General features: G+C 30.8%; 2 protein-coding genes across 3 annotated transcripts; both read left to right on the top strand.

Moving 5' to 3' along the window:
- Window positions 1–1698: 1698 nt before the first annotated feature.
- Window positions 1699–16881, top strand: LOC143204559 (L-dopachrome tautomerase yellow-f2). 2 transcript variants are annotated; one of them, XM_076417160.1, is made up of 6 exons: window positions 1699–1904; window positions 6704–6834; window positions 6992–7264; window positions 13799–13972; window positions 14025–14314; window positions 16524–16881. In XM_076417160.1, exons 1-6 carry the CDS (start codon window positions 1756–1758, stop codon window positions 16848–16850), a joined length of 1344 nt encoding a protein of 447 aa, XP_076273275.1. In that variant the 5' UTR covers window positions 1699–1755; the 3' UTR covers window positions 16851–16881. The 2 variants fall into 2 exon arrangements, with proteins under 2 accessions (XP_076273275.1, XP_076273265.1); XM_076417150.1 differs by lacking the exon at window positions 1699–1904 and adding an exon at window positions 4389–4624.
- A 1972-nt stretch (window positions 16882–18853) lies between these two features.
- Window positions 18854–24437, top strand: LOC143204577 (L-dopachrome tautomerase yellow-f2). Its single transcript, XM_076417210.1, has 6 exons — window positions 18854–19080; window positions 21395–21495; window positions 21594–21866; window positions 22649–22822; window positions 22880–23169; window positions 24068–24437. Exons 1-6 carry the CDS (start codon window positions 18935–18937, stop codon window positions 24392–24394), a joined length of 1311 nt encoding a protein of 436 aa, XP_076273325.1. The 5' UTR covers window positions 18854–18934; the 3' UTR covers window positions 24395–24437.
- Window positions 24438–24908: the final 471 nt, after the last annotated feature.

The following is a 24908-nucleotide window of genomic DNA, read 5'->3' on the forward strand; positions in this document are numbered from 1 at the left end:
AGCAACATACCAATAAAAATATTCTTAACAGGTTAATTAAAAAGTTCCCGGCCTACCATAGTAAAACACAAATTTTTGCCAAAATTATTTTTTATTATTCAACATAATTCCCTTCAAGGGCGATAAACTGATAATAGCGACCCTCCAACTTTTCGATACCATTTTTGTAGTACGATTTGTCCTTTGCTTCAAAATAGGCCCCAGTTTGGGCGATCACCTCTTCATTCGACGAAAATTTCTTCCCAGCGAGCATTCTTTTGAGATCTGAGAACAGGAAATAGTGGCTGGGGGCTAGATCTGGAGAATACGGTAGATGAGGAAGAAATTCGAATCACAATTCATGGATTTTTGATACGGTGCAATGTCTTGGTGAAGTAACATTTTCTTTTTAATCAAAGGCGGCCGTTTTTCCGCAATTTCGTCCTTCAAACGGTCCAATAACGCTATGTAATAGTCACTGTTGATGGTCCTTCCTTTTTTAAGGTAGTCAATGGAAATTATTCCATGCGCATATCAAAATACAGACGTTATAACCTTGCCAACTGACTGTTGCGTTTTCCCACGCTTTGTAGCGGGTTCATCGTGTGCAGTCTGCTCGGATGACCGTAGATTGGACTTCGGAGTGAAATGATAGAGCCATCTTTCATCCATTGTCACATATGGACGCAGAATCTCGGGTTTATTATGCTTGATCATCTTCAAACACTGCTGCAAATCATCAACTCGTCGTTGTTTTTGGTCAAAAGTGAGCTCGCGCGGCACCCACTTTGTACAGAGCTTTCTCATACACAAATATTCGTGAATGATATAATATACACGTTCAGTTGATATCTTTAGAGTGTCTGATATTTCATTCAGTTTCAATTTACGGTCACTCGAAATCCTTTGCCTTAACCATCTATTTTTTTTCTTGAAAAAACAATTTTTATCAACACGTGAAATTCCTTTTTATCCATTTTTTTCACAATAACGAAAGTTGCTTCACTCTAAATGCTATAATTTATAAACTAATGATCCGACAGCTGTCAAATTTATACAAGCATTTTTTGATGGTTAAGGCTAACTAAAAAACATATGGATTTATTTGTAGTAGAGCCATCTATGTGTCAGGCCGGGGACTTTTCAATTGACCTGCTACTTTCCCTTAATTTGTTCTGGTACATCTTGCAAATAGGTATATGTTGCCCTATAACGCATAGAAAGATCACAACCAATTGATAGTTTAATTAGCTATTTTTAGGTAAAACAAGAAAAATTATAATAGATTTTCACATAGATTTTGTTAAAAACTTGATATGATACAAAATAATCTATAATTTGAAACATTAACAGTATTTAAAATGTTGATAGTAAAACCTAGTCGGCTTGTGTTATCAATGACAATATCTCAAGTTACCTTGAAAAACTAACCAGACCAAAATCAGAACAATGCTAAGGAAAACAAAACGACAATGAAAATACCGAAAAAAATACGAACAAAAGTTGAAATGTTACACATAATTCAATTAAAAAACATATCTGTTGTTCTTCTTTGCGTTGTTATTGTCGATCGAACACACTGGTTTTTTATTCATCGATTCCTGCATAACAAAGACGCAATTAATCGGTGATTCCTGCACAACTAATTGTAGCCCACGGCAGATAAAACTGAACTTGCTCGACCGTAAAAAAGCGATACATAAACACCTATAAATGATAGGTGTACCTGCAGTCTGACGTGATCTTAGGAACGTTGTGGACCTGTTTAAAATTAAAATGAATCCAATTCAGGTCTGTTTATATTCAATAGTGTTGTTTTCCTACATATTGGTGGAGGTCTGGTCTATTGGGCTAACGGAGGATTTCACATGGACAACAATTAATTATACATGGCCAGAAAATGGTTCCATTGCTGCAAGATCAGGGTATGTATAAGTTTAATTTAGTGGCCATTAATTTCATCTTGAATGTTAATATTGATGAGATATAACAAAAATTGGGAGTTGAATTTATCATGTTGTACAGTCACAATAACACTTTAAAATTCTGATTCAACTTTGAGTTGCTATATTAATTTTGACCAATATCCAACTGGTAGGTTGTTTGGACTTATCGACTTTAGTTTATTCGTCTTAAATGCAACCTTTTTAAATTTTAGTTATTAAATGTTCGGAATAATAACTTACAAAAGTTAGGACAGGATAAAAACCTGTCAAAATTATAATAAAACAATCTTGATGGAGTCGTTGAAGCATGAGATACTGCCTATCCAGTTTTAAATCAATTTCAACTTGAAATACAGATTCTACTAAATTAGTTAGTTAGTAAATTAGATTCTACTAAATAATTTAAATAACAATTCAAGCTAATTCTTTAAGAGCTATTTTTTGAACTTAATTTTTTTGAGGGGTGTGTATATTTGACCACACTCGTTATAATTAATCAAATAGATCTTTGTTAAATGGCCTTAGGCCATTATATTTTGAATAATTGACCAAAATAGATTTATTTACGTAAACGAATGTCTTAAAAAATAATTAATTCTGTGATGACACTTTAATAAACACATAGAAATCAAATGAGATAACGAAATACTACTAACAAGGTTTTTACACAGCGATTCAAACAAAATCCAAGGTCAAATATAAAATTAAATGTCCACTAACTCTAAGAAAATATATATAACAAATGAGAATTTAGGCAGCTCAGAAGCGTAACAGTATAGCAATATTTATACTGCAGTTATTCCTCCATGCAGAATCTCAAGAAAGAACAAAGGAAAAGACACCAAATTAGCATCAAATTTTTTAAATTACTAGATTTTCTCCACTGAAAGTCTACTTGCCTTATATCTTACCGAGTTTTTTGTTACACTCAATTCTTTGTACCCGACTGTATAACAACATAATACTATAGAGAGATTGTCTTTGAGATAGTCTTAACCATTACAATTATAGGCTAGGTTATCAAGTTGTTTCAATAATATAATAATATAATTAAATTTACCTTAATTTTAATCACAAGTATGATATCATATCAAAAGTCGCAGTATTATTTTAAAAATTTAATCTGTACTAGTTTTATTTAACATCCGGTCTTACCCAGCGTTGTTTCTGGCTTGACTGGGATCATTTTTCCTTGTCGGATTTTTCACTCTTGCCGAAGAACAATTACAAATTTTAAGCAATCAAAAATATAAATTTACGACCATGCCCCAGCAGGATTCGAACCCGCGACTATTCCAACAATAGAAGGACCGTCCTGTTGCCTTTAACATACATAATTATTCTGAAAATCTTCTCAGTTGTATATAGGGTGGGAAAATTATAATGAATTGTAGTCAGTTTATGTAATCTATTTTACTACATTACATATTATGAGAAGTCTTATAAGGTTCTGTTTTTGAAAAAAACTTATTATTGTTATCATGATAGGATGAAAGTCATATATTAGTTTCAGCAAAGAAATATCGTAATATAATTTTGATTAAAATTTAAACTAAGACAGTCGATTTCATTGGCATAGTAGTTAAAGCGACAGGACGGTCGTTCTACCTTTGTGATAATCGCCGGTTCGAATTCTGCTGGGGCTGTTTATAATTATGATTATCCAAAAGGTAACAGTGCGAAATCCGAAGGAAAATGATCCCAGTCACGCCAGTAGCCAGGCTTGGTAAGACCGGATATCATTATGGATAATTTCTAAAGTTACTCACTCGCCAATCGGCAGGTTTAATGCCGAGGAATGTGGTTCGGAGCCTACGTTAAGCACTAGGTCCAGTATAAAACGAGAGTAAAATATCACAACAAAAGCTAAGTCTGTTCTATTACAAATAAAGACTCTAAATTATTTTGGAAAATAATTAATTTACAGTAAATTTTAATTATAATTGATTAAATTAAATTGCTCTAAGGCATCAAACTTAACTTATATTAGTTATTTAGCAGGAACTATAGTATAACGTAATGTTAACTAATCAATTACATCTTGATACTGCAAATTGTTGACTATTTTTAGGCATTCAGAGAAAGTAAAATATTTACTTTTATTTGCAGAACATCCTGGTTTTAAAGAATATAAATTTAGTGGTACTGGTCTCGATGGATACTTAGCTGACTGACTGTATATAAGTTCGTTATGTAATTTTCAGAAAATGTCTATAAATTTGTTAGATTATACAATATTCTAAATAATCTGTAATAATCAAATATGTATGTAAATTTTGTGCTAAAATCGGGATAAATACTTCTTATAAATTAAAATATCACCATAAATAAACTAAAATTTAACAGTAATTTTAAGAAGATTAATTCTCGAAACGGTGACGTGACGTACGTAACATGGGATTCCTGTACGGCTCCAGTTTTGGACCGCTATAAAATCAACTTGGTCTTACATAAAACAAAAAACACAGGCATATGTTTATAAACGGCCGTCATTCCTCGACTCCAATGCAGTTAAATCTCGTTCTACTTGCGATTCAGTACCCGTCCGACATGGAGAGGCCGACGATTTATTTGTTTCTGATTTTGTGTTGTTTTTGCTGTTCGGTTGTTGTTCGAGGTGCCGGGCTGAAAGACGAATTCACTTGGACTAGGATCGACTACGCCTGGCCACAAGATTCTCTTCTGGCATCAAGATTTTGGTATGAGGTATTCGTTTTATTAATACTTAACTCGCTGAATCAAATAGGTGGACACTGAGAAAGTGCCTTTTACCATACATAAAACAGGCGTTTTATGAACAAGTAGAACTTATATATTCAATATCAGAACGCTTTTAACGATAATCTTATGACCTTTCTATCACGGATGATTGCCATATTTGTTAATGAATTTCTATTACGAAATGTTTTTGTTTTTGGTAGAATTATAAAACAAACAATTTTAAGGAATTTGTAATTTGTAGGTTGGCCAGTGCTTCCAATATTTTTAATTGTTTTTAAAAAAATTACGTTAGATAATGGGCAAGCTTTTTTTTGAATATGCAAATGTGTGAAAAGGAAATACTTTTCACAAACATATTATTTTAGTTTTGCCCTCAAGCTCTTGGCATGGTCATATTATTTCTTCTTCGAAATTTAACCTGATTAGTGAGTGGGTCATTTATATATTTATATCTTATGCATCGAGGGAGAAAGAGAAGCTAGTGGTTCACTTTATAATATAAAATCGAATATCTTTTATGATTTTTTTTAACAAGATGATACTATGAAAGAAAGAGGGTTTTTCATCAATCATTGATTTTATTCATCAATCTATTCTCGCACTTCTTCAGCATTTAATAAACGTATGTCATGTTTTAGCAACGCATAGTCGAGAAATATCATGCAAAAGGATAAAAATGTTTTGCAATGAAGTCCTATTTGCTCAGTTGACCTCCATACAGAATATATACTGTATATACCAAATAACCCCATAATACTAAATGAAAAACTGTTAATGCATGTAGAGGAGTGTCAAAACCATCGAACTCAACAATAATTTAGTTGTTTGCATCGATAATTTGCATGTTGATAAAAAATGTATTGTCATTCAATCAATTCGACATTTAATTCTCTTTAATATAATATAAGGTATTGTTGAGATAGGTGATTCATCAACTATCTGTAGTCGTTAATTAGAGAGAGCCGAAAGTATGGCGAAGCATGAAAATCATTACGAAGATCTGAATAAGCATAAATATAATTTTATCAGGTTCGAAGCAGTATAAGGCTTGATTTTTCAGTTGTTTTCCACAGATATCTAGTAATGACATAGCCCAGTTTGAATAAGGATACAAAAATTACTTAAGGTTGACAAGTAGAATTTCATATGCAAGAATTATGATTCATATGTTTAAATTAGTTAGCATTTATTGTATATTTAATTCATTTATTATTAATGCTTATTTGATACAATCATATATAATGATTATTTATTATTTAATTATTATTTTATAATTATTACTTAGTTTGTGTTCTAGCTAATTGTATAAAACTCACAAAAGTGTTACTCTAGAAATGAAGAACGCAGTAAGATAATTGCTCTAGTAAAGGTGAAATACTAAAATATATATAAAGAGCTAAGTGTAATCTATATAAGCACCCTATCATAACTGGTTTGGTTAGGCAGTATTTACATGAAGGGCAGCTTTTTATGAATTGATCTGACACTTGCATAATCTCAAAAGATGTGTAGTTTTAATTGATAATGATACTAATCTATATCATAACATCTACCAGTTTTCATAATAAACTGTAGAATTGAAATATTTTTTTTAGAATTTATAATTTGTATGAAGCCTTGACTAATGTGATAAAATGTATTTTAATGGAAGTATCACTTTTCACACTTTTATCATTTTTATCTTAATGATTGTTTCTTTTATTGCTTTCTATAGTTCTTCACTAGGGTATGTAAATTTCTTATAGCTATATATTTTTTAATAAATATAAACACGTTTTAGCTCTGAATATATCTGATCTGGGAATACAATAAATATACGCTCTCTTAATAAATAATTGAGTTAATGTCATTTTCTGACCGACAATTTATATTTATAAAGCTTAGGATTAACCTTGGTTGCTATTGTCGACAACGATTTAACCGAAGCTAGTATTTTTATGAATTATCTGAATATTTGGAAGGCGATTTATTAGCCACTATATTTGTTTATACATATATGAATACTTATATGCAATTTTACGCAAATTGAAGAGGCAACAAAATAATTCTGTGTTTAGGGGTGACGAAAATGGTAATTTTTTCTTCAACGGCCCAACCAATGCTGACAGCTACTTGTCTACAACTCAACGTCCAACAGTAAGCACTCCAAAATCACTGGTGACTAAAATACCAGTAGATTATCAATATGGTATGTATTTACAACGATGACTAATAGCAAATAAGTTAATTTCATGTTTGGTATATTGAAATTCGTTCATAAAATGTAGATTGTATATTTTCGTCACATTTATTATTAATTACAATAAAAATATGCTAAATAATTAATACATTTGTTTCTTTTTCAGTTAACAATATCCCAATGGGTGCTAATGTCTGGAAAGACAAGTTATTTGTAACAGTTCCAAGAAGAAGATCGGGAATACCATCCACTCTTAACTACGTTCCACTGAATAGCCCTGTCAAACATAACTTACCTCTAATACCCTACCCTAATTGGAATATCAATTTATTCCCTGATACCAGTGGCAAAGGCGATAATATAGTTTCCGTTTATAGAATTGCAATAGATGAATGTGATAGGATGTGGCTGGTTGATACAGGAGTCATTGAAACGCTTGGTAAGAACCATTGGTTAATGCTAATTATATTAATTAACTAATGTAAAATAAACGTGGAAAAAGAAAATTCATAAATTATTAGCGAGTTATTATCTTGCTTGAAGTGATGTGGGTTAATTTTTAGATATTTTTTTTGTACATTCGATTAATTTTTAAGAGGTGTTACCACTGGAGTTTTAGATTACAAAAAAAACTAATATTTTGGGCATCTTTAGACTTAATTTATTTTTGGCTATTATTATTTAGTAAACTATATGACAGTGATCGGCACAAAGAGTAATGTCTGGAGAATGAAGCGGCGTAGAAATGTGTAGTTCATTTTAAGTGTGTTAGTTACATTCGGTAGCGATTTCCTCATGACATTTTGATGCTTTTCTTAGAATTTGGGTTTATATTTTTATATTTTAGAAAACGCTACTTCAGTAGAGTTAGAGAAAAGAAAAAAGATAGAGAAAAAGTCAACAAATAGTTGACACTCTAAGGATTTTTATGAAAAAATTATTTGTATTCAAGCCACCGCAGATTTTGTCCTCTTTTTTCGTCATTCTGAAAACCTTCTCTGATATCAAATATTTGATTTTAAAATATGGGTATAACAGTACTCTATAGCTCAGATGTCACATTTCTATATATATTTGCACTCAATAATTTTTGTTGTATTATTTGAAGAAACCTGTTACCAAAGCAAATTAAACATTGGTGCGGATGAACGTTCCGTTATGTTCCAACTGTCTAATGTAAAGAATATAATCAAAACAATAATAATTTCATCAAATATAATTTATTTTCACATTATAGTATTAAATGTATTATACATATATTATTTAAATGCTTAATTATAGAGCTTATAGTTAATTATAGAGCCACAGTAACAGACACATAGAGCATATTTATTGTTTTATATTTAGTTCTTGTTTCCTTCGTTGCTGTGTTTTCATCTCAGGTTTCCTTGATGAATAACTTTGCTATGTGTATATTTCTTCTTCTTTTTTTCTGTTACTACCAGTACAGATTTTTCTTACAAAATTTTATTCATTTTACTGATTAACAATTACAAACACTTTTAGTTGTGTCCACTTATATCAGTCAGCATTGGTAATTGTCAACATTGGTTCATACGCGTACATCAAAAATACACTCGGACAATCAACTACTAAATCGTTAATTTCTATTCGAGCACTGGTGAACAATTTCACCATTTGTCAGTTTCTTCTTCTGTACGTAATAGAGTCCATCCAAACCAAAAGTGTTACTGTAGGCAGTGCTTTTTTCCACTAGACCAAATATACCTTAAATATATATCATTCTGAACTAGCATGTAATAATTCTTTTCCATCTTATAGAAATGATAGGAAGAAAGACGTGTGACTTTGCAAATCTTATTTCTCTGCCATCCGATTTACAGCTTGATGCTTTTGATGAAGCTTAAACATTTAATTTATGCTTATCAAATGACAATTTAATATTTCGGAATTGCATAATTCCTTAATAGACTATTTCCCATGAAATAATTGTATTAAATTATGATCATATCGAAAAAACTACTAGCTTCTTTCATAGGTTTAATATATGATTCCGAATAGAGGTGATTTCGTTATTCATTTTTGAGGGATTTTAGACGAAACATCCATTTAGTATAAGTGGAATCAACTAAAAATATTTGCAATAAAAATCCCAGCAATTTAACAAAGAATAGTATCAATACTTAACGTATTTTACCGACCCCATTATCTCTTTCCAATTCGAAATAAACTTATTAGATATACCATCTGTTTCTGATTCTAACCATTAACTTTCTTGGGCACTTTTAATCACAGTAATCACAAATATTAAGCAGCCGGCTTGGTTGGCGCGGTCGTAAAGACGACAGGACGGTCCTCCTACTGTTGCGGTAGTCACGAGCTCGAATCCTGTTGGGGCATCGTCGTAAATTTATGTTGTTTAATAGTTGTGATTGTCCTAGGTAAGAGTTCAGAATCCGACAAGGAAAAAGATCGCAGTCATGCCAGTAACCAGGCTAGATAAGACCGGATGTCTTCTGAGATGATTTCTAAGTAGATCACTCGCCAGTCGGTAGGCTTAATGCCGAAAACCATGGTACGAAGCCCACGTTAAACAGTAGGTTCGGTCCAGATAAACCACCGGTATTTTATTATTGGTATAAGGAGGCTTTAATATATATATATATATATATATATATATATATATATATATATATATATATATATATATACAGTAAAGTCTTAAAATGTTTACCTATTTATAACATTTAATTATTATCTCTACTGTTTTGGAGAATTATGCTGACGTTTGATTACCAAACATATTTTAGAGGCTAAATCGGTTACATGCTCGGACGCATCGAGCTGCACTGTATCTCCTTTTTAAATTAGAATAATATAGGAAGGAGGAATGCGGTCTGGTTTTAAAACGAATTTATAAACGCTTAATAGTAGAGAAAGTTCAATAAAAAAAAGCAACGACACGCGGGGTCCCCAAGCGGTCACCCATCTAAGTGCTAACTGACGACGTTGCTTAATTTCAGTGATCGAACGGGAACTGGTGGACTGACGTGGTACGATCGTTGCATAGTAGGCTGCGCTATTTTTGGCTTATACATGGAGTGTATTCGAAAACGTGTTTAACATAATTAAGATATTCTTTTTTCTGTGTTATATTAACAAGGAAAAAATTAATAATATATTTAGTTTAAATAAGAAATATAAGTCATAACGGTTCGTTTATACTACGGGTCAATAATTCTAGTTAAGTTAAGTTATTCATATAAATTAAGAATTCTTGTACTAAACCAACTAAATATTTCTGCAAGCTATCTGATTATTAAGCTACAGTCAGTTGTGCAGCGATATTAACCATATATTTACATTTATTTACATGACAAAATTGGTTAAACGACACCACACCGATATGAGTGTCATTGATCTTATTGAAATAAAAACTGAAACGTATTAAATTCCCGGCGATTCATTTTAATATTAAGAATTTTTGTATGGAATATAAAAGATTTTGCTAAGTTTTATCAACAAATCCTTGTTATCATCACTATTTACTATATTTTACAGTTTTAATCACATTGAAAAAATGTTAACTATATTCTAAATGTTATTCATTCATTATACAAACTACCGCATGTCACTCGCAAGGTTATTTTTTGTTTTTGTTGAATACCAGATACACGCATATATGTAACTAAATTAATTAGCACGATAATTTGCATGTCGTTTTGATGTTGAATAGTTACGGTTGATCTAGATTGTGGCCATGACACATATTAGGTTGTAAATAAATGAAAGGATATTTTAAAACAGTCTTTACGATGAATGGTTTTGCTAGTATACATTATGTTATTATTTATATGCTGTGAAATTACGTAATGGATGAATATATTATTGCATGATTGGTTGAAGTAATTTACCGGTTTTGTTTTCATTAGCGCTATATGTACTCGAATGTTGACAGATTTGCTGTTATTTTTCAAAACTAGTATGATTTACCAATATTTGTGCTTGTATAATCTTATTTTAAAGTCAACTTGTATATACGCTAAATGCCATAAAGGGCACAGAGCTTTCTCTTTCCGTTTTTATCTTTTCCCCATTTACATTGCAATTAACGACTACATTAAAATAAATATCATTTTAGATTCTGAAGCTGTGAAAGTGGTATAAAATAATGCGGAGATAAACTATAATTAATAGAAGGATTTAAATTTGCGGATCTCTAGCAATACTTGTTTAATGAAGCTATAATATAGCGGGGGTCAAGGATAACAATAGTCCTGAAAGTATGATGAAAATAAATGTAGTGTTTATAGCAAATATCAATCAATGAAAATGTCCATAAAATTTTTAAAAATATCAATATCAAGGTAGATATATTTCTGATATATTTTGCGATCGGGAAACTAAACATTGACAACAAAGGAAGCAGAAGGAATTATTTACATAAGGCTGGATAAAAAAAGAAGAAGAAACCAAATTAATAGTTGGACAAATTTTATGAATCGAATATGTTCAGTTATGAAACGAAACGAACGAAATCGAATCACTTGTGAATCACAAAAAGTGAATCACGTAGGATAACAATATACAAAAAGATCTTGATCGAGCCTTAAAGGAACTTTACAGAGGGTTTCAAAGCCCGTAGTGACACCAAATAAGTGTTTGGTGGTACCTGAGGGCAATTGTAGATTATGAATTGTTCAAACTAGATTAATACATGACAAAGATTGAGGATAATTGACTGGAAACTATATATACATCCACCGTAGAACTTATACGGTGCTCCGTGTAACTTTCATTCCTTACAGTTTCTGAAAGTTTTTATTGGCGCGAATGTGACTTCAAAAGATACCTATGTTCCTATCGCTTTGTTACCTGAATTCTCATAAATTCTGCTAGGGCGTAAATGTAGTTTTATAATAAAAATAGCAAAAGTGAATCGATCAAAACGGCATATAACAGGTCATTTGAAAAGTCACCGCCTACCATAGTAAAACAAATTTTTTTTGGCAAAATTAGTTCTTTTTCTTCAACATAATTCCCTTCAAGAGTGATACACTGATTATCTTCAAAATAGGCCTTATTTTCGGCGATCACAGCGAGTGGATGCTTGAAAAGAGCTTGAGCTTCAAAAGGATTTTTGAGATCTGAGAACAGGAAATAGTCGCTGGAGGCCAGATCTGGAGAATATGGTGGATGAGGCGGCAACTCGAAACCCAATTCATAGATTTTTGTCATCGTTCTCACTGACTTGTGACACGGTGCATTGTCTTGGTGAAGCAGCACTTTCTTTTTTTTCAAATGCGGCCGTTTATCGGCGATTTTGTCCTTCAAACGGTTCAATAATTCATTCATTAGTCGCTGTTGATGGTCCTTCCTTTTTCAAGGTAGTCAATCAAAATTATTCAATGCGCATCCCAAAAGACAGACGCCATAAACTTACCAGCCGACTATTGCATTGTCGTACACAAATATTCGTGAATGATATGAAGTACACGTTCCGTTAATATCTTGAGAATGCCTGCTATTTCATTCAATTTCAATTTACGATCATTAAATATCATTTTGTGGTTTTCGTCGGTAACAACCTCTTTTGGGCGTCCACCACGTTCACTGCCTTCGGTGCTCATTTCACCACGTTTAAATTTAGCATACCAATCCTTGATGGTTGATTTTCCTTTTGAGGGCAGTATCCGGAAACTTGGCGTCAAGCCTTCAACACGCGAAGTTCGTGGATGGATAAAAAGTCATTTTTTTCACAATAAGAAAAGTTGCTTCATTCAAAATGCTATAATTTACAAATTAATGATCCGACAGCTATCAAAATTTTGAGTTTGAGGGTTAGGGGTAATTAAAAAAAATATATGGATTTAATTCTAGTAGCGTCATCTATGTGTCAGTCCGGGCATCTTTCAATTAATATGTTATATATATATATATATATATATATATATATATATATATATATATATATATATATATATATATATATATATATAGCAGATTAATTCATCGAATTGTGTTTGAAACTTGTTTGAAACTGAATATGCAAAAATTATTACTAATTTACAATTTTTTTTTATATTTTTATATATTTTATATATTTTATATATTTATATATATTTTTTATAAATTTTACCCAATGCATTATATATAATGCGTATTTTATGTATATAACCCAAAATAAAACAGTACAGCACATGTTTGCTAGGCTGAAGTTAGTTTAGCAGAAACTGAAGATTTATTTATCAGATCATCTGCCTCTCATAACTAGTGATAATGGTTAAAAGTTAACAAACCTTTTTCCGAAAATAGTTATGTCGACATAGAAAAGCTAGTAGCTCATATGGTTTTGTCATTTGTTTCGGTACTTTTTATTAACATGTAATTCATCAACATGATTAAAAAGGTGTGGTATAGTCCGATGAATCCTCATTTACATTGATTTCTACAAATTGCCGGGTTTATTTATAAACAATTGCAGACATATCGTGGTTTTCAGTTGGTCCTCTCAGTCACATCACTAGCCGCATTACAGCGAATGAATGCATCGACATCTTAAATGATGAAGTTCTTGATTTGACTAGCAAATTGGAGACCAAACCAAACACTGTCATATCAGAAATTCGGTCTTCCTTTCAAGAGAATCAGAGTACCATCAAACATCTTCCCTGGCCATTACAACCACCAAAACTCAACAATACTGAATAGTTGTGGGAAATTTTAGAGCAGAAAGTGAGGAATAGATTTACATTTCCAACATCACTGAAGCAATCGACAATCGGACGGTGTTTTTGCTCAACAATAAGTCAACATTCCGTTGGATACTATTCAGACACTTTATGAATCTATTTTGCGAGGAATTTCAGCTGATTTAGAAACAAATGATACCTCAACACCTTATTATTTTGTCCATCAAACCAAACTAATCCAAAATATGAAGAATTGTTAATAAATTAATTGATAAATCATTTATTTTTAAACAAAATAATAACAAACTTTTGTTTTCTAGGAAATGCAACGAAAGTTAAACAACCTCAGCTGATCCTAATCAATCTTCTTACTGACGAAATCATTCATAGGGTTACAGTTCCTGAAAGTGTCCTCACTCCACGAACAGTCTTTACTAGCGTAACAGTAGATGTCTCAAAAAGATCTTGCAATGATGCTTTTGCTTATTTTCCAGGTATGTTTACTCGGTACATTTACCACTCTTATTTAGTATCTTTTTCTTGTAGACTTAGCTGGCTATGGACTGATCGTTTTCAGTCTGGAACTGAATCGCTTTTGGCGAGTGAAACATAACTATTTCTATTTGGAATCAACGGAAGGAGACTTTTCTATCGGCGGTTACAACTTTCAATGGACCGACGGCATTTTTAGTGTGGAAGTCACTGAAGAAAAACCTGATGGATTTAGGGACCTATTTTTCCATGCCATGGCCGGTACACATAAATTTAAAGTATCCACGAAGATATTAAGGAACGAAACTCTGGCAACTAGAAGTTACCACGGAAATGATATTATAGTAAGTACTTCTAACTCAAAATTACAAATTAATATATTCTTTTTAATAGTCAAAAACAATAATAAATAGCCATTTGTACCTCTAAGTGGTATTGGTGCTAGCATATCTTACTTATTTTGTTAAAACTTTCCCTTCTTACTCGTCAGTCTTTGCATGTTCCACATTTCCATCCTCCACAATTGTCTAGCCTTTCCAAATTATCATATTTTATCCGCTCCTTTCCTTTATCTTGTTCAATTTATTTTGTTTTTTTTTTCAGAGTTCGATTTGCCTCTGTTGCTGAGGCATATCCTCCTTAACTACATACCTTCCTTCAATTTAAATAGTTTATTTTAATTCTTTATAATAACTGTTAATTTCTAATCTATCAAACACTTCATCACCATTCCACTATTTTAATCAATCAATATCTCCTTCTGTACCTCATGGAGCTCTTTTAAACCAAATTGTGCGATGTTACCGCAGACAATGCTTATTTCCACAACAGTAAACAGTTCTGCAATGTATATCCTTCTCAACTAATATATAATAATTCTGTGTCACCATATATCAAACGATACAGGCGAGTAGCCCTGCGACCATATTTTTCTGCCACCTGATTTGCAGTTTAAAATTTTTTATAAAACTTATACATTTACTTTATTTTATCAAGTGAAAATTTATTATATAAATTATATTTCGGAATTGAATACTTCCTAGATTAATAATTTCCTCTGAAATAATTGTATTAAATTATGATTATATCGAAAAAACTACTAACGTTTTTCATAATAGGTCAATTTAAAAGTCCCCGGCATGACACATAGATGGAGTTACTAGAATTAAATCCATATGTTTTTTAGTTAGCCCCAACCCTTCGCGCAAAAGATTTCACCCGAATTTCGCGTGTTGATAAAATATTGTTATTTGATGGGAAAAAATACAGTTGAAGCAAAAACTTGGCTTGGTGCCAAGTTTCCGGACACTGTCCCACAAAAATCAACCATCAAGGTATGCTAAGATTAGATGTGGTAAAATGAGCATCGAAGACGATGAACGTAGTAGATGAACAAAAGAGGTTGTTACCGACGAAAACCTTTAAAAAATCCACAGAATGATTTTGAATGACCGTAAATTGAATTTGAATGAAATAGCAGACACTCTAAAAATAGCAACATCCTATCATTCACGAATATTTGGGTATGAAAAAGCGAACAGAGGTGATTTCGATTCGTCACCTGCTTGACTTTAGGGTTTTTTTTAGGGGACCTGTTTTTCAGGAAATCTAACGTATATTTCTGACTGTTACTATTTATTTGCTTTGGTACGTTTAATCACAGTAATAACAAAAATTAAGCAGCGATTATAAATTGTTTAGATATGTCCTCGTTAACTACAGCAGTTTAACTAGTGCATTTTTATTCTTTATAATAAGTGGTTCATTTTTGATAAATTGCATCCCAATCTTACAGATTCTATCAATCAATTTCCTAGCGTTTTTTACATTATTACATTATTTAGCATCATAATTCCTAGAAGAAAATTTTAGCGTTATATTTCGTATCGTAAATACTCGTAAAAAAGTGGACTTTTAAAAGCTGTTATATATTAAATCGTGGTTATTCTACAGAATTATTATTTTCTTGTAATTTCGTTTATGTAAATTACATATTCCAATATTTGACTTCGTAATCATTTTAGACCTTTTTCTTAAGCATCATTTATCTTCAACATTGAAATTATTAAATTATTGAGTTTTAATTGCTTCTTAGGAGCCAATATTTACACACCGTTCTCAGCAGAGTTAATTGTTTTTACAAGATTTGTATATTTTTCATTTGCATATTTTTTAAAACTATATAAAATTTTTTACTGAAATTCTAGGTAAGTATTTCGTAAATACTTTAAAAAGTTTATATGATGATTCTTATATAGAGAAATAATAGCCGCGGTTTAAATTCAAAAAACAATTGAACTTGATTTATTTTTTTGTGATAATGATTATTCCCTGTTCTGAAAATGTTCCATGAAGTTGTGGGCCGTGATGGAAGCAACATATGGGTATTCCACATGTCTTTTTTTAATAGAATTTTTTAGTAATTGGTATTTTAATTAATTTTATTGATGTATTGTAAGCTCTCATTAATTCATGTTTTTGTACAAACTAAGACTGTGTCAAAACTAACATGATAATATAATTAATCCAACTAATTATAATTTCATATTTCAGATCGTTGGTAATAAAGGTAAAAAATTTCAAACCTCCATGGCGGATATGTATAAACCCAGCGGCATTTTGTTTTTAAATTTGGTGAATCAGAACGCTCTCGGCTGTTGGAATACCCAGAAGAGCTTGAATACCATCTCAATAGTGCATAAAGATGACGCCAAAATGATTTATCCATCCGATGTAAAAGTATCAGGAGATCGAGTCTATGTCCTTACCAACCGAATGCCGATATTTATTTATGGAAAATTGAATTACGATGACGTCAACTTTAGAATTTGGTCAAATACTGTAAAAGATGCTATTAAAGATACTAATTGTGAGATATAATAAATATATGTGGTTTTTTTATTGATAGTGATATATATTGTTTTACTTTTAGCGATTCTAATAACTAAAATTGCATTCTGTGATCAATTATTAATAACTAAGAATGTTTTATGATCTTAAATTTTTTAAAGTTGGATAGCATACTACCAAACTCGGTAAAATTGATTACTAACAGCTACTAGTAGTAGCTACTAATCCAAGTAATGTTATTGCTAAGTATATACGTTTTTACTTTATCCCTTCTCTTTCCAATTACATAACATAAATTGATTACTAAATGTTTCTATCAGGAACTTTAGATTTTTAAATATAGGCTTCTTTCCAGAATGGGCCGATTTAGTTACTTAAATAGCTTCATATTGGTATGTACCTAACTAATCTTGTTTGGTAATATAATTCACGTTAATGTAGATCACTACAAAATAAACTGTTCTTCTAAAGAATGAACATTCATCAAAAAATAAAGTAGCTCAGCTGTAATTCTTTTAAAACTGCATTCTTTTAAATTTATTTTTATTATAGAGGATGTTTTATAAGATAATAACAAAGACATTTACAAGTGAAAACATGTAACACTTTCTGAATACTTGCAATGCTGATATACCCAGATATATGGAATTAAAGGAATTGAAAGACCTTTGAATCTTCAGTTCATCGAGACTATTGATTAACGCCGAAAATGATCATGAACGGCCAATATAAGACAATATCACACAACAATTATTTTACAAATTTATTTATTTGTGGCGATATCATAATCGTGACTAGCGTAGACAACACTAGTGATAAATAGCGAACGTGGATTTTGATGTCGTAAAGTTTAAATAACCAATTGAGTTGTTCAAGTGAATGTTTATAAATTATCTTAAAGTTACTATATTTATAAAGTTACAACAATTCCCGGAAAAGTAAAATGGCAATGAGAACCCCGGAAAAACAAACAAGTTTTTATCATCAGTTGGTACATGTCAAGGTTTTGATTAATTGTAGCCCATGGCAAATAAAACTGAACTTGTTTTACCATAAAATGCCAAAACACACAAATAATTGTGGTACCTGTTTGAGTGTTCTTGGTAACATTATAGACAGTGTCTGTTTAAAATGATTTATTCCCAGTTAATATTGATGTGCTTAGGCGCTCTGGTGGAAGTTTGGTCGCTTAGACTAAATGACGATTTTACATGGACCACAATTAATTATACATGGCCAGAAAATGGTCCAATTACAATACGATCTGAGTAAGTATTATTAATAGTCTAAATTATTTTTTTACATTAGTTCAGTTCATTTTTAAATTTAGAAAAAATAATATGTCGAAATTCCTATAAAGCTTCCCATAAAGTACCGTTTAATATATATAATATTTGGACAAAGCGGATTTTTATTTTGGAGTTTACTTAAACAAACAAAATTTTTGACAAGGAGTTTTTTAAACTACTTAGTAGTAGAAAATCATTGTGTCTTGAAAGAAAGACTGGTTGACAATGTGCTATAAAATTAATAGTAGACTGCCAAACTAAACGCAACTGTCCTTTAACTCAAAATGATCTTTTCATATAACTGTATTGGATAATAGATTGGATTATTTTAAAAATATTTATTGTTTTTTTCTTTAATAGTTGTAGGTATCGATTATATCATTATTTTTGTACATAATAATTATGAGTTCGATCGATTCATAATCAATATTAAATAATTCATGGTCCTCGATTCAATGACATGAGGACTCCAAGACCCTTGAAAATGTTTTTGCCAACAGCAAATGTTAACCCGTTAGCATTTTCCGATATACTTGTAATAAAACCATTCTGGGGAGTCTCGGATATTTCAAGAAAAATAATGATACATTAAAATTTCGGAAATAATTTTAGAACGACTTTATATTACATACTTTATTTTTAAGGACTGGCACATAATTTGGGATTATTATCAGAGTTCAGCTTCGAATTTGTAAAAAGCGACTTGGTGTTACGTTAAAAAACGTAGGCTATGTTAGTAAACGATCGTCATTCGTCATCTATAAGCGTGGTTAAGTCTTGTTCTAGTAATCTTGGTTAGTACACGTACGGTTTTATACGGTCGACATGGAAACTATGGGAATTTATTCATTTTTGATACTGTGTTTTACTTCCCATTCGACTGTTCAAAGTATTGGATTAGAAGATGAGTTTACTTGGAGTCGAATTAACTATACGTGGCCAGAGGATACATTTTTGGAATCAGAATTGGGGTATTAATGTTATATATAATATAATATTTAATTAGCCAGAGCAAGTGATATTCATATCAGCATACAAAGGCTGCTGTTTTAAGATGCTTTTAAACATCTGTACCTATATTTATGAGTGAGATCTTTTTGATTCGGTTTTATTCAAAAACCAAATATCAACACGATGTCCTCTATGCGGTTTTTTAAAGTTTTTTTAAGTTGCTTCTTCTGAGATGGAGCGAATGATGGATGTAGTCCAAGTTATCGTGATGAGGGACCAGAGATATATCAACGTATCTCAGTTTCGGTCATTTAAAACCAATTGTTTTATGTTAACGACGCATAATACTGACGCAAACTTCCTTGTTAATTTGTTGCCTTTATTCTGTATAAAATCTTATAAGAAAACCTAAACTATTTCTATAAAACATTTTTAAAATCCTCATTTTCATTAAGTCATTTTGTTTCTATATGCCATACATATTATATATACATATATTTTTCAACTAACAGATTACTAAGCCTTAATGCTTAAGTTAAATTTACGTCTATGCAATTTACAATCATTAATTTATATTACACAATTTTTATCGACAAATTCGTGACTAACACTATTCGTTGATAAGAATAATATTGTTAATACAATATTTTGCTATATTCACTTTTAAGTACAGACACCTAAACCTACATATACGAGGTTTGTCTATTATACTAAACCAATTATTTCTCAATATTTGTTCACCTTTTGTACCACTAATTGATATATTTGGTGTCTAATCCCTCTTGCTTAATGTAAATTGCGTCCATTTTTGTCTTCTTGCTTCTGATATAGTTTTCTTCCATTCTGAAGCATTCCTCTGATACCTTTCAGAATATTGACTTTAATATATTTAAATGATCTTCATGAGTGTTAATACATTTTTATAGAAAAGAGTTATAGTTTTAAGCAGAGTTGAAAACTATCGACTGAAAACAGTCGAAACAATCGATAGTCAAAAAACTTGCGACTGTAAATAGTAATTACTATTTTCGCTCAAATGCACGGTTCTGCGGTTTTTTGCAGTTGGTGATGTCAGACGAAGATGTAGGAATCCTTTACAGTATAAACTGTGAGAGAGGAAAGGATGGAGATAATTGCTTGTAGCAGTTAATTTTACATGTGTATTCTTTCACATACTAACTTTAACGAAGAAAAGGGAAAAGCAATTACCGAATACTATTAACATGCAATTCATAAATTCATTAAAAAATAGAATTACTTTTATATTTGAATGTTCTGTGGATCTGTAAAATGGAAAAGGAATGGAATTTTTCTGTGGAATGTAATAATAGCCCACAAATGTTTTATCGTATTTGTTACTGTTATCATAAATGTTAATTGCTATTTTTAAATAATATACTATAATAAATATAGACACTGCAATGGAACTTAAACAAAATCTAAGAACTATAGATGTAATAAATACTATATAAAAGTTAAACATATATCTAATCATAGAAAAAATACTAATCAAATAAATCAAAAAAAATCATAAAACTATATATATAGCATAAATTAGGTACTTTTTTGTTAAGGTCGCGGCTAGGATGACAGAGCCAGAAATTTAAAAATCAGTCGAATGAAAGTGGTAGAAAAAAAAATAGTAACTAAGAGTACACGACTGAAACAGTCGATAGTAAATAGTAACAAAATTAGTCGGAACGAAAATAGCGACTAGAAACAGTCGACTGAAACAGTCACTATTAAAAAGTAATAAAATCAGCGATTAAAACAGTCGAGAGTAAAAAGTAGTCAATTACTAATCAGTCGATGTCATTGGCATCAAACCTATTGTTTTACGTTAATTTAGTATAAAAAGCCGGCTTGGTGGCGCAGTGGTAAAGGCGATGGTACGGTCCTCCTACTGTTGCGATAGCCGCGGGTTCGAATCCTGCTGTGGCATGGTCATAAATTTATGTTTGTGATTGTTTAAAATGTATGAATGTTCTAGGCAAGAGTGTAAAATCCGATAAGGAATATGACCCCAGTCACGCCAGTAACCAGGCTGGGTAAGACCGGATGTCTTCTGGGATGATTTCTAAAGTTGGTCACTCGCCAGTCGGTAGGCTTAATACTGAGGACCGTGGTTCGAAGCCCACGTTAAACTTTAGTCCCAGTGCAGATAAACCCATAGTTGGTAAAAGGGGGCTTTAAAATATATTTTTAAAAAAATAGTATAAAATATATTAATTTAAGTAAAGTTTCTCTTAACTGCACCAAAAAGTATTCTTGCCTTATTTAAAAAAATATGAAATTCGACTTTTGGATCATATAAAACATATGTCTTTATTTCAGAAGCGAAGAAACTGCAGGATCTAATTTCTCCTTCAATATTTCAACCACTGTTAAAAGTAGTGGTGAAACACTGACCACAGTGTTGGTCGATTATCAGTACGGTACGTATTTTATGTTGCTAAAAATAATGAAGATAATTCCAATTAGATTCATTATATTTCCTTTTGGAACATTTATCTTTATTAAAATACTTTTTTAGCTAACAATATTCCAGTAGGTCTCCATGTTTGGGGAAATAAGTTATTTGTAACAGTGCCGAGAAGAAAACCAGGAGTACCATCTACCCTTAACTATGTTCCTCTGCATAGTACTATTAAACATAATGTACCCTTGATACCTTATCCTAATTGGAATATTAATTTATATCCTGATACCAGTGGTAACGGTGATAACCTAGTATCCATTTATAGAATTGCAATTGATACATGTGATCGTATGTGGTTCGTTGATACTGGAATATATGATATAGTAGGTGAGAAATATTTTCTAATCTTTTAAATATTGGGTTTAGGGATAAGTAGTTTATTATAATTAGTGAAGCAGAACTTCAATAAATATAACATTTTTCAAATTTTTCATAAAATCTAAAATGTATTAATTTAAAAAATGTGTTATAATAATAAATAGGACAATTTGGAGGTAATTTTTTATTTTTCCTGAATATCAGATTGCATTGGTTTAAATTATTTTATAAAAACAATAATTAACATATTTTATGATGCTAATCAATAAGCTAACGTTGGTCTAGCTTGTAACCATGGTACAAAGGAGATAGTAAACAACTAAGAACACTTTTTAATCAAATATTATTCACGATCAATATGGGTATTAATACATTAATAAAATTAAACTAGTAGTTTAATTTTAGTAATAAATGAGTTTGTCATTGTTTAACTCATACCTATTGTTACACTAATTATTGTATTTTGTAAATTGAATCTTGTTATTTTGAGTGGGAGTTAGATTTTTAGTCTTCTGGTAACTGTAGTGTTACAGTGTTATGACAACTTTTCACGTGTATTAAATTATTGCCTCTAATCGTATAACTTAAATACTAGCTAAACCTGACCACATTGCATTACAGCTCAATCTGATTTAATTTATATGGCACCAATAACCATATTATTGAATTAAGATTCACTTACAATTCACTTATCAACACTTTGTGAATCATTCACTGTGCCTGAATTATTTTCACGTTGATTAATACACATTGTCCATTTGAGTTACTAAGTAGTGATAATTATATTCTAGGAAGTTATACACATGTGAAGCAACCCGAACTAATTCTGATCGACCTTCAAAATGACGAAATAATTCACAGAGTCACAGTACCTAACGATGTTATCATATCCGGAACCGTTTTTACTAGTCTAACGATAGATTTATCAAACCAATCCTGCAGCAAAGCTTTTGCTTACTTTCCAGGTATATATATCCTTCAAATTGTTGGTGTCTAACTACCATCATAATGTTTTTTTTAAGATTTAGTCGCCTATAAACTCATCGTCTACAGTCTTGAAGCAAACCGCTTTTGGCGGGTAAAACATAACTATTTCTATTTGGAATCAACAGCAGGGGATGTATCTATCAACGGTTATAATTTTCAATGGACTGATGGGGTTTTCAGTGTGGAACTTAGTGAGGAAAAACCCGATGGTTTTAAGGATATGTACTTCCATGCATTGGCTGGTACTCATATGTTTAATGTATCTACGATGATATTACAAAACGAGACCTTGGCAACCAGAAACTATCACGGCAATGACTTGACGGTAAGTAATTATAGTTAAAAAATATTTTATATACCATTTTCCTCCACATTTTTCAACCTTTCTGGTAGTACCTTAAAATTATGTCCAAGACAACATATTTTGAGGAGATTATCTGAAACGGTATATACTTTTTTATGGAATAAATTAAAAGTACATTTCATTAGATCATATTGGAACAAGTAGTTAGTCAGGAGGATGAATATAGTGAAGGGTAATTCCGTTTTCGTTCAAAGTCAACATTTCATACAGATGGTGAGAATAAAATAAATTCATAACAAGACTTAATGACAGCCTTAATGTAGTTACTGAATAACCCTCAAAATTAATTTACCATCTTAATAAGTTAACACAGCATTTTTTGAACAGTGAATATTTTTTTTGGAAATTTTAATGTTTCTGTGTTACTTTTTATTTTAATTATGTGTTTTCGTCCCCATCATTATTATAATCTATGTGAAGCGTAGACTGGATTGACTTGCAAGGCTGTGCCTTATATAATTCGTTTTATTATATTTTCCTTTCTACAATATTACTTGGATGGTATCCACCTGAGTATTGTGTTTTTCAAATTTTTCTAAAACTATTATCAATCAAAATTCCTATAATTTAATGATCTCATTGAAGGATATTATATTTGTATCAAAATGTAATATCCTTGGATCAGTCTTACACATGTATTTAAATAATTTAATGCTCTATCTGGTTTTGTTTCAACAACAGCATTTAGTGGTATTTGCTATAGTATTTGAGCATTTCAATAATTCTCTGTTCTGTTAATTTTTCATATATATTTCCATCTGTTATCATATTTTGAATCTCAAATTGTACCCAACTAATAATTTATATATTATATAGTGTCTGTTGTATACATATTATATTACATGCTTCTACATTTCAGATTGTTGGCGATAAAGGTCCGAAAACACATACTTCAATGGCTGATATCCACCCATCAAGCGGTATTATGTTTTTAAATTTTATAAACCAAAATGCTGTCGGCTGCTGGAATACCCAAAAGAGCTTGGATACTATCTCTATAGTACACAAAGACGACACTAAAATGATTTACCCAGCGGATGTAAAAGTTTCGGGAGACCGCGTCTACGTCTTTACTAATCAAATGCCGATATTGACTATCGATAACTTGGATAATGATGATGTCAATTTTAGAGTCTGGTCTAATATTGTAGAAGATGCTGTAAAGGATACTAACTGTGCATTATAAGATATATTATGAATATATTTCCTAACTCTTGAAGGTTATAAAATTGTTTTATTTTTTTCAAGGTAGGTCTTCATTTTTCATCGAGTTTAGATATGTAACAGTTACTATTACTGTAATTTTTATAAATAATCTAATCACATATGTAATGTAAATCACATATAATATTAGGACTATTAGAACTATTAACTATAAATAGAACTATATATATATATATATATATATATATATATATATATATATATATATATATATATATATATATATATATATATATATATATATATATATATATATATATATATATATATATATATATATATATGACGCGAAAATATTGAACCGACTGAACTCACTAAAGACTAAAAAATAATCAAAACATATAATAAAAATAAACAAAAACTTTATATAACCCGTCTACAGCACGTATCTTATATTAAGTAAAATTATAGGGTATTAAGCTAAATTGTGTGTATATAGTAGAATATAAAATACCTGTAGTAGATAGATGAAATAA

The sequence above is a fragment of the Rhynchophorus ferrugineus genome, unplaced genomic scaffold, assembly GCF_030347505.1.
Source record: "Rhynchophorus ferrugineus isolate W39M unplaced genomic scaffold, kcgeb_rfMv2 rfM1, whole genome shotgun sequence".
NCBI classification, from domain to species: domain Eukaryota; kingdom Metazoa; phylum Arthropoda; class Insecta; order Coleoptera; family Curculionidae; genus Rhynchophorus; species Rhynchophorus ferrugineus.